The sequence below is a fragment of the Octodon degus genome, unplaced genomic scaffold, assembly GCF_000260255.1.
Source record: "Octodon degus isolate 3935 unplaced genomic scaffold, OctDeg1.0 scaffold00176, whole genome shotgun sequence".
Taxonomy (NCBI): domain Eukaryota; kingdom Metazoa; phylum Chordata; class Mammalia; order Rodentia; family Octodontidae; genus Octodon; species Octodon degus.
The window spans coordinates 3,550,378-3,561,809 of record NW_004524752.1 but is presented as its reverse complement, the minus strand read 5'-3'; the positions used below and the strand labels follow the sequence as shown (position 1 = coordinate 3,561,809).

Here is an 11,432-nt window from a genome sequence, read left to right as displayed (position 1 = left end):
AAGAATAAGGAAAATCAACTGATACTGAATTAACTTGCTGGGATTATAGGCATGCGCCACTGCACCTGGCCTGGATGGATTAAATATGCCTGATACTTTTTATAAAAGTAGTATAGATTTTAAATCAATTTTCTAATTAAAACTTCACTTTTGAAGTGTTCAGACTTCCGTATTGTCATATAACTATTACCAACTCAGTAAGAGATTTGTTTTATTTTTGTTTTGTTTTGTTTTGTTTTTTTGCGGAACTGGGGATTGAACTCAGGCCCTTGCACTTGCCAGGGAAGTGCTTATTCCACTAAGCCATCTCTCTGGCCCAAGAGATTTGTTTTATATACCCTTCAGAAAATTTTTAGTGTCTGTATGTAACATTCTACTTGACTAACGGAAAAGACCATTTCATGACACTTTTTGATGGGGACTGGGAGAGAGTCTCACCATGTAATACAGGCTGGCTTGAACTCATAGCAATCTTCCTGCCCCAAAGTCACAGCAGTTGGTCCCCATCTCCAATGAACTTTTAATTTTTGAATTTACAATATTTCAGTTTTTAAAATTATTTTATTTAATTTTTTTATTTTTGGCAGAACCAGGGATTGAACTCAGGCCCTTGCGCTTGGCAGGGAAGTGCTTATTGTACTGAGCCATCTCCCCAGCCCTTACAATATTTCTATAATAGTGCTAAGTAGGTACAAGATAATCTGAGTAGTCACATCCTGTTTTGGAGTTTTTAAAAAAACTGCATTACTCTATAAAAGTGAACTTGGGTTGGTATTATATGTAAATCAAGTAGATGTTTTTGTGTGAATATGATCTTAAACTATTCTGAGGTTCCTTATAATAGGTAACAAATCATTACTAGAAAGTTTACCTTTTTCATTCCTTTTGTAGATTCGTTTGATAATGAAGGCCCATTCATTTGTCAGAGAGAATGTGCCAAGGGTACTAAGCGCAGCCAAAGAGAAGTCAAGTATGTAATCTCTTTAGTTTAAAGAATTATTGACAGGGTGTTTCAACTATGGACTCCATGATGGTTATTCCAGTATACTTGCCTTTTAAAAGTTAACGAAGTCTTAATGTTGGTTTATTTTTGTGATGGAGCCTCACTGTGATGCCCAGGCTGGCCTCAGTGTTTCGCAGTTCTCCTGCCTCAGCCATTTGAATAGCTGGGATTATAGGTGTGTGCTTCTACACCCAGAACTCATTATTCTTGTTTTGTCCTTGTGCCTATAAAAGAAACAGCTCATTAGACTGTTCCAAACCTCATATCCACTGACTATTGCTAACTGTATTATTTCTGTGCTTGTTTATTCTTTGCAAATTGTTGCTTCACGTATCTGCAGTTACCTCAATCACAGGAATAACTAACTTAACTTGGTAACTGTAAATGCAAAAAAGTAAGCAATATGAACTAAGAAGTTATGATGTTCTTTCCTGTTCTGTGCTTCCTTGTTTTTTGCCTTTTAGCTTTGTTGGGAAAAATCAAAAGCTTCTGATCTGGTTTTCCTTTTCTAGGCACAGTTCCAATACCCACAGTCAGCCAGTACTTATACTTCTTGTTTGCTCCTACACTTATCTACCGTGACAGCTATCCCAGGTAATGTTAGTACAGTTGTGGAATGAAATAGAGCTATCACGCGAGTGAGGGGAGAAAAGGTGGCAGCAGCCACTTCCTGTGGGGCTACTGAGAAAATGCCATGAGTCTTCATTTTCTTTCTGCTGTAAGAAGCTTCATATGTTCTAGCAGTCTAATTTGATGAGTGGCAATTCTGGACATACTTAAATAATTGAATTATGTTGGATTGAATCCAGAGTCACTGAGCCATGTCCCCCACCCATAAATGATATTCTGTGTGGAAAAATATTTATTGTGAGAGTCTTTAAAATTGATTATTTACTTTAGAAAACGTTTCTCTTTTTTTTAGAACTCCCACTATAAGATGGCGTTATGTTGTTATGCAGTTTGCACAGGTACTATTTAAAATTTATTTGTTAGCTGCCTGAGGTGTATTGGTTGGTGAGAGATGGGAACTCATGTTTATTATATTATAATTTGTTTTAAATGTTGGTGAACTTTAAGTCAGTGGGGAACTCAGGGATATTTTGGGGTTTTTTAATTAATTTTATTGAGAAATAGCAATGAGACAGTTTCAAAACAGGTTAGTAGGACAGTAACAATAATTAATACATTGCATATTATTGTCTTCGTAGTAGTTATTCATAGTACAAGATGCAGACATGATATCCTGCCCCAACAGGAATACTATGTTTTGATACTGTGTAATCTTTTAGCAATACATATGTTTTGCCAACATCAGAAGTTTTCTTTAGTGAAAGTATTAAAAAAAAGAATTAATGTAATTATATTTTGTTTGCTTAATTCAGTAACTGAAAATCCTCCATTTCTCTCCCAATAAATCCTATTTTAAGTTTTATTTAAAATAATCCATTGCTAAGATTTTTTAAAGATTAATCTTATGTAGCAAGAAAAAGTTTTTAGATAATCTTTTAAATGCAATTTAAAGGGGCTGGGGAGATAGCTCAGTAGAATAAGTGCTTGCCAGGCGCAAGGGCCTGAGTTCAATCCCCAGTTCCACAAATGAATGAATGAATGAATGAATAAATAAATAAATAAAAATAAATAAATGCAATTTAGTAGCTGAGCATAGTGGCACACACCTCTAATCCCAGCACTCCAGAAGTTGAGACAGGGGCATTGTCATGAGTTGGAGTCTAGCCTGAGTTATATAAATTAGTGAGGTCAAGGTTAGGCTGCACTGCATAGTGAGATCCTGCCTCCAAAAAAAAAAAAAAAGAAACAATTTAGTATAAAGAGTTGTGAAAAGTCATGGTAGAAACTAGGTTTGACTAATACCTCTGAAGGGTTATTTACAATGCTATAAACTAGGGTAAAATGGAATGTGTAAATATTAGTTTTAGGGTCACATTCTTTGAGAAGGAAAAATATCACCTTCCATCCTTTTTTTATGTTCCAGGTTTTCGGCTGCCTTTTTTATGTGTACTATGTCTTTGAAAGGCTTTGTGCGCCATTGTTTGGGAATATCAAACAGGAGCCCTTCAGCGCTCGTGTTCTGGTCCTGTGTGTGTTTAACTCCATCTTGCCAGGTAACATGATTTAGTCGTTATACATTCAGAGGGAAAGCTTATTGGCTATGACCACCTTTGATTTCCCTGTTTTTCTGTATATTTATGGGCCTATCGAAATGCATCTTTTAACTTTTTCTAGTTTTTAATGAAGTGTCTTCCAGTTTCAGGCCTGTCACTCTACTTCTGGCTTTCACTTAAAATTTGCTATCTGGTAGAAGGGCTGTGTTTATGCTTTATCTTTCAAAAAAAATTTTTTTAATAGTACATGTTTGCAGTACATAATGATTACATTCATTATAGGGAATTAGCAGATGTATTTTTTTTTAATGTATTTAGTACAGGGTCTCACTCTACAGATTGGACTTGTAGTGATCCTCCTGTTTTCAGCCTCCCAAGCCCTAGGATTATAGGCATGTGCCACCATGCCTAGTCTCAATTGCTGTCTCAGCACACCCTGGGGGTTGGGCTAGCACAGCATGCCAGGGATTGGAGCCCTGATCCCTGAGTCTGCCTAAGCAGGTGCTGCTTTAATCTGCTGAGTTATCTGGCTGGCTCTGGTAGATGTATATAATTTATTTCACTCTCCTTTTTCTCCCTTTCCCATTTATTTATTTATTATTTTAACAATGTATTTGGTACAGGATCTCACTACACAGCTCTGACTCGTAGTGATCCTCCTGTTTTCAGCCTCTCTCGCTCTGGGATTACAGGTGTGGGCCACTAGGGTTGGGACCAGTGAATCATGTGGTGCTGGGGATCATACCCTGGTTCCTGTGCTTGCCTAAGCAGGCACTTAGTCTGCTGAGCTATCTCTCTGGCCCTTACCTTTTCCCTCTTAGAACATTTTAAAAATACTTTTTAAATAATATTTTCCCCCAGCATCAAATTTATTTTAGGGCTTTATTTTATTGTAAGTCTTTTAATTATAGTAAACACAGATTAACAGCTAGACTAACAGGTAAAAAAACAAAAAGACCCCCCAAAAAACCATATAAAACACATAAAACAATACTAAATCAGTGTATACTTCTAGATACATTAGCCATGCTGGATTACAATAAGATTTTTTTTCTCTTTTTTCTACTGTCTTGTCTTTTATTTTGTACTTTATATATTAGGTTTCTCAAGAGATACTATTAAAAAAAAAAAGAGATACTGTGCGGTATTTTATGTCTGATTTATTTCATTTAACGTATGATCTCAGCATATCCATTTTCCTATAAGTGACTCAAGCTATCCTTATGGCAAGTAATACTCTTATTTGTACACATACCATATTTTCTTTACCAGTTCATCTGTTGCTGGACATATGTGCTGCTTCCAAGATTTAGCTATTACGAATTGTGCTGCTATAAACATGGGTATTACTGTAATATGATGTTTTTAACTCTTGAGAAGCTACCTAGAAAGGGACTAGCTGGGTCAAATGCAGTTTGTAGTTTTATTTTTTGGAGGAAGCTCTACACTGGTTTATATACTTGTCATACCAGTTTATACTCCCACCAGCAATAGAGAAGAGTTTCTTCCCTGTATCTTCTCCAGCATTTGTTGTTGTTTGATTTCTTTTCTTTTCTTTTTTTTTGTTGTTTGATTTCTTGATGGTAGTTATTCTTCCTGAAATGAGGTGGAATCTCACTGTTATTTTAATCATCATTTCTTGAGTGGCTAGCAGTGTTGAATATTTTTTCCTATATTTCTTGGCCATTTATATTTCTTCATCTGAGAGGTGTCTGTTCATTTTAGAATTCCTTATTGCCCAGAATTGTTTTGCTGCTGTGCTAGGTCTCTTCTAGTTAAAAAGGATTGCTTTCTCTAGTTTTGTGAGAAATGTCATTTGGTATTTTGATTCAAGCTGCATTAAGACTCTGACAGTTGCATTTTCTGATGCCTTTTTTTTTTTTTTTTCCAGAGTACAGTATTTTCCATTGTAGAGGATTCGTTTTACCTCCTTGTTTAGGTTAATTCCTAAGTCTGTCTCTCTGTCCTCTCTCCCTCCCTCCCTTCTTCTCTCTCTGATGCTATTGTAAAAGACAATGTTTCCCTATTTTCTTCCTCTGTGAGTTTGTTATTGGTTTATAGAAATGCTACTGATTTTTGTGTATTGACACTTGCTATGCTACTGAATTTGGTTATTAATTCTAGGAGTGTTGTGGAGATTTTGCAGTCTACTATGTAGAAGATCTTATCAGCAATTTAACTTTTTCCTCTCTTATCCTTATCTGTTTTGTTTCTTTCTCTTGGCTGATTGTTCTGGCCAACGTTCTGAGAACTATTGTTGTGTTCCTGATTTTGGAGGAAAAGCTTTCGACTTTTCTCCATTTAACATGATACAACTGAGCTGGGTATGGTGGCACATGCCTGTAATCCTAGCACTCACGAAGTTGAGAAAGGAAGATTGATGAGAGTTTGAGGCCAGCCTGAGCTACAAAGTGAGCTCAAGGCCAGCCTGAACTGCATAGTAAGGCCTTGTCTCAAAAAAAGATATTGGCTGTTTGTTTGTGCTAGTTGGCTTCTATCATATTGAGATAAATATCTTCTACACCTTTCTTCATTTTTAAAATTTATTTATTTATTTATTTGGTGCAGGGTCTTGCTATGCAGCTTAGATTCATAGTGATCCTCCTGTCTCAGCCAGTGTGCACCACCACACCCAGTTTGGGCTGCCAGCACAGTGCACCAGGGGTTCCAAGGCCAGCACGGCATACAGTGCTGGGGATCGAACTCTGGTCCTGGCGCTTGCCAGGCAGGCACTTAGACTGCTGAGTCATCTCCCCAGTTCTTCTTCATTGTTTTTATCATGAATGGTTGTTGGATTTTGTCAAATGCTTTTTCTGCATTTATTTAAATGACCATGTGGTTTTTATTCTTATTTCTGATTATGTGGTATATTATATTTGTTGATGTGCATATGTTGATCATCCCTGCACTCTTTGATTGAACCTTGCTTGCTCATAATGTATATGATCTTTTTTATTATGATTTGTGGCATTCTGTTTGCTAGAAGGTCCTAATTGCCTATTTTTTGGTACTAGGGATTGAACTCAGGACCTTGCACTTGCCAGGGAAGCACTTATTCCAGTGAGCTATCTGCCCAGCCCTCATTTACTAGAATGTTACTGAGAATTTTCGCATGTAGAAATTGACCTCTAGTTTTCGGAGAAGTTCACTCTTAATTGTGGTCATTTGGGGTCCCATAGGCCTTGCCTATGTGTATGTTTATCACTTCTGTATTTGGGATTTTTTCCTTCCATTATTTCTGTGAACAAGATTTTTTTTTTTTTTGATGCTATTTGTGTTTTCTGATTTTTCACTTGTTATGTTTACAGTTAGATGATTCTTCATCATCTAGCACTTTTGGATCCATTTTTCATATTTTCTTGTTCCTTTTAAGATGTCTTGAGTAGTTTTTGAAGGCATTATATTGTCTTGTGGTTCTGAAATTCTTTCCTCGGTTCAGTTCTGTTGCCCATAGTTTCAGCATAGTTTTTAATCTGCTTGATTTCTGATTCAAATCTGTTCTTGGACTTTTAATTAATTCTATGTTACACTACTCATTTGTGTTTTGTATTTTTAGTTCTTTTAACTTTTCATTAGTATCTTCTAAAAGCTCCTGAATAATTTTGGTTATTGTTTCTATTGACTGTTTAGTGATGTCTTCTTTGATCTTGCCAAGTACCTCTTTAATTTTTTTTTTCAATTTGAAAGCAGATATTTTATTAACTGATCAAATCATAAAAACACCATGGTAGATACCTTAGTTCATCCTTTTTTTTTTTTTTAAATTTTAGGGAAGGGTGTACAGGGTGTTCAGGGTTTCACTGCTAGATTGGATTCATAGTGATCCATCTGTTTACAGCCTCTCAAGAGCTGGGATTACAGGCGCACACCACCACACCCAGTCTCAGTTGCCATCTGGGTGTGCCCCGGGGGCGGGGTCAGCATGGCAAGCCTGAGGATCCAACCCTTTTTTCCTTAATCCGCTGAGCTATTTGTCCGGCCCACCTTAGTTCATCCTTCTAATAAGCCTGTTGATCGGGGCTTCTCTGTTTCCAGCATCTCCACCTTCCACAAAATGGGTGGTCTTTTTCTTCATTCTACCTCATGGAGATGATAACTTGAATGGCCACAGGAAGTTATATTTGCCTCTTTGAAGCTTTTCCAACAGTATAGGTCTCATGAATCAGATCCTCCATGCAGATGATTCCATGTTTACCAAGAGATCAAGCAATCAGTGAATTATTGTCAAGGCAGTTTGCTTCTTCCTGATTTTGCCATAGGCACGCTTGTATATTAGTTCATTCACTGACTTCAGGTTTGGGTGCCCCATGCAATGTATGGCTCCCCAATTCTCAGCATGTTAATTGAAGCCTTGTTGAGCTTAATGAAGGTACCTTGAAGATTTGGTGAAGGTGAAGAAGCTTCAACACCTTGCGGACCTTTGGGCTCACACCACTGATACCCCTGATCCGGATGACAAATGCCAGTGTGGGCTCTGCAGGACATAGAAGTTGCCAGCTTTCTCGCCATCCTAGCCATTCGGATCTCAGTTCTGTACATCTGTCTGTATTCCTTATGATAGTGTCTGGCTTTTTCATAGATGAGCTTCCTCCTCGCCTTGCGAAGCGTCTTCTGGCCCTTTATCTTCAACTCTGCAAAATGTCTTTGATTTTTCATAAGGGTTTCTGGCACAGCAGAAACCTTCTTTTTCTTCTGTACCCTCCATGGTTCCAGTTGGAGAAGAGGAAGTCCCTCTTTAGTTTTTTTAACTTCCTATTATTTTTTTCTTCAAGTAATTAGGGTGTGTCGCTTATGCTCTTCTTCCCTCAATATCCCCTCAGTTGGCTTTGGGGGAGTTGGGGGAACTTTTTTTTTTTTTTTTTGCCTTCTCACGTCGTCATCATTGTCATCGTTGTCTTCTGCTGCTGCTGCTGCTGCTGCTTCCACTTCCGCTTCTTCCGCTCCTTCTGCTGCTTCTTCCTTTTTGTGCTGAGATTTTGAGATGCCATCAAGCACTGTGTCTGTTAAAAAAAGACTACCTTAAAGGTCCTATGTTCTCTGATTTTCTGGCACATAGTAGAAGCTCCATAAATATTTTTTGAATAAGTGAATGAAAAAGGCTGATATGTAAATGTATATTTCATAATATATATATGATAAAGTACTTACAGACTTAATTTTATAGAGATGACATTTAACTCTGGGTATTAAAAAATAGACATTTGCTTGGCATATAAGTGGTAGCAAGGACTTTTAGATATTGGGTAATATGAAAGCATTGCCACCAAAAGGGTGATGATCGAGCTGGCAAGGTGGGGCTCCTGAGCTGGCCACAAGTGACTGGTGGGCAAGGCAACTTACAGCACAGAGACCAGCAGTCTCCCTTGTCCTCAGCTAGTGTCCCAGGAACACTGTGGACATCTTTGTTTGGAAGGGATCGGGTTGAGGGGCAGCTCCCAGTCTCTCTCCATCCAGCTTAGTTTACAGAAAACACTGACATGTAGTTCTTGTCTATTATAAGTTTTCAGTTTATTTTGCTTCCCATGACTCAATCTGAAGTCATTTGAGATAGTTAAAAATAATAATAATAAAATAAAAGCATGGAGATTTGGAATGAGACAAGTCTAGTCACTGAGGATAGAGTTATTATTGGACATAAATTAGACCAGGTTATGTTAGCCTTGTGAGTACTAGTGTTTTGGGCTGGATAATTTTTTGGGGTGGCTCTTACATGTTGTGGGTGTTTAGCAGCCTCTGGCTTCTAACAAGTAGGTACCAGTGGCATAGTCTTTACTCCACCAATGTGTAGCCAAAAAAAAAAAAAAAAAAAAGACTCCAGAATTGCCAAAAGTCCCACAAAATAAGAGTGGGAGTAAAATCTTCCAGTTTTGAACATTTGGTTTAGAAAGGTTTTATCAAGTCTGATTTTTAACAGGCTTGGATACCAAGTTAAGCCATATATCAAGGCATTTCTTTAAAATATTCTTGGTTTCTGTTAAACTTAATGGATGGTTTGTTGTCTGTTATTGATTTTTTTTTTAAATTGATTTCCAAAAATGTATTGTATCATCTCTGGAATGGGTATACTAAAATAAATTTATATTTTATAAAATAATACCAGCAATGATGAATGGTTTAGTACATAATTTGTTTGAACAGACTCTTCATAGTGTTAATTTTCCTTTTAGGTGTGCTGATGATGTTCCTTTCTTTCTTTGCCTTTTTGCACTGCTGGCTCAATGCCTTTGCTGAGATGTTACGATTTGGTGACAGGATGTTTTATAAGGTAATATATCTTTGGACTCATCTTTTTATATTTTATTTCTTCATTATTAAATGTTTGAGCATTATTGGCTGTTATTAACATTTTGATACAAACATTGTGAAATAATTTTGTATGAATAGACTGTACCAAGTTTGAAATTCTGGTATAACTTTATCTTTTCTTTGACCTTGAAGTTCTCCTCCTTCATACAGTATCTGGTGGTTCTGGTGTGTCCTGTGAGGATATATTGGTGACTGTGTTGGGAAATACTTGTCCAGCAGGCACCTTGAGACTTCTCTGACTGTTGATTCACGTGGAATTGGCTGGCTAGTCTCTGAGAGGGACTTTAGCAAAAATTACTCCATTTAAGACTTTTAGTCTTTTTTTTTTTTTCTTTCTTTATAATTTTATGTATTTTGTTAGGGTCTTACTGCACAGCTCAGACTTGTAGTGATCCTCCTGTTCCAGTCTCCCCAGTGCTGGGATTACAGGCATGCACCACCACAACTGGACTTGGCAGCCAGTTCAGCATGCCCTGGGGTGGGCTTGGCACAGCATGTGGTACTGGGGATTGAGTCCGGGTCCTTGTACTTGTCCAGGCAGGTACTTAGACTGCTGAGCTATCTTTGTGGCCCTGTTAAGCAGTCTTAAGTACTTGTTCCCTCCTTTATTTTGAGAGGTATTCTAGTTCTGATTAAGATAGTGTTCTTTCCCTATTTTTGAAAATACGGTCTCACTCTGTAGTGTAGGCTGGCCTTGAACTCACAGGGACCATCTTGCTTCAATAGTGGGATTGTAAGTATGTGCCACCAGATAGTGCTGTCACATGTTTGAAGTCAGAATTAAACTGTAGCATAGAGCCAGGATGTGTGGCTTACAGTGATCTGTAGCACTGCCTAGAGCCCCATGTTTTATTACTTGGGTGATTTTTTTCCAAGTCTGCTACTCTTCTTAAAGAAACAGTAAGTGTGAGTTGCAAATTTATTTCTAATTCTGTTAGTCTCTAATTCTGTTAGTCTGATCTTAAAATTTGGAACAAGACATATAAAAAGGGACACTAGGACTTCAAGGAGGCTGTCATCTATTGCTAAATAATAGAATCTTGCTATTTATGATACTGAACAGCTCTTTAGTGGTAATGCTATATTTAGTCATCATGACTTTATGCGTCTTTCATTATGTACTAACAGGATTGGGAAGAGGTTCAGGTGATAGTTGTTCAGGTGAACATTAGATTTAAATGCTTCTGTATGTTCTGTATCTTTCATCATAATTTGTTTGATAATGAGACAAAATAGTCCTAGGGACTTAATCATGTGTAACTCTAAAATAATGTTGTATTGAATATTTATAGACAGGATGCCTTCACATGTTCATGATGGGGCCATAATTTGTATGTCTTGCTGCTGGGTGGCTCTGATTTTTATGTTCCCACTGGCTTGAACCACTGGTGGTACGTACATAACTAGCCCATCAAATGACTGTTAAAAGTGCATGATAGTTACAAGTGATTAGAACTAGCACCATTTGAACCATCAGTGGTAAAAGCCACCAGATGGGACAATCATGCATGTACCACCAGAGGTTCAAGCCAGTGGGAATGGGTTAAGTAAAGGTTTTTCTGATATTAGTGTGTACGTGAACAGTTTATAATAAAACACTGGGTTCTGTGTCATCTATGTATGTTCTCTGGGGAATGAATATTCAAAGGTTTTACTTTGGGAGTGTGTGTACTTTAATATTTTTACTTTTTCTCCTCAGGATTGGTGGAATTCTACATCATACTCTAACTATTATAGAACCTGGAATGTAGTAGTCCATGATTGGCTCTACTACTATGCTTACAAGGACCTTCTTTGGGTAAGTAACAAGATTTAGTTGATGTTATTTAAGAAGTAGATACTCTTTTCCAAGAAGTATGAGTGTTGTGCAAGCTGGAAAAACTTATACTTAATTCCTCGTGATGAATACAATAATAGAATAATGTCCTGTTTTTAGTTTTTTTAAACAAATTTACATCTGAGAACCCTTCTGCATTGAATAGTACTGCATGGAAACCAGC

The 11,432-nt window shown here is 37.3% G+C and overlaps 1 protein-coding gene across 1 annotated transcript in view; it reads left to right on the top strand.

The window, feature by feature from the left end:
- The window catches only part of Soat1 (sterol O-acyltransferase 1), a 61,556-nt gene that overhangs the window by 45,511 nt on the left and 4,613 nt on the right, over positions 1-11,432 (top strand). Inside the window, exons 8-13 of the mRNA XM_023703605.1 lie at positions 892-970; positions 1,516-1,597; positions 1,926-1,971; positions 2,997-3,126; positions 9,294-9,391; positions 11,132-11,230. Of these exons, the coding sequence (XP_023559373.1) occupies positions 892-970; positions 1,516-1,597; positions 1,926-1,971; positions 2,997-3,126; positions 9,294-9,391; positions 11,132-11,230 (534 nt within the window). The remainder of the gene's footprint in view (positions 1-891; positions 971-1,515; positions 1,598-1,925; positions 1,972-2,996; positions 3,127-9,293; positions 9,392-11,131; positions 11,231-11,432) is intronic.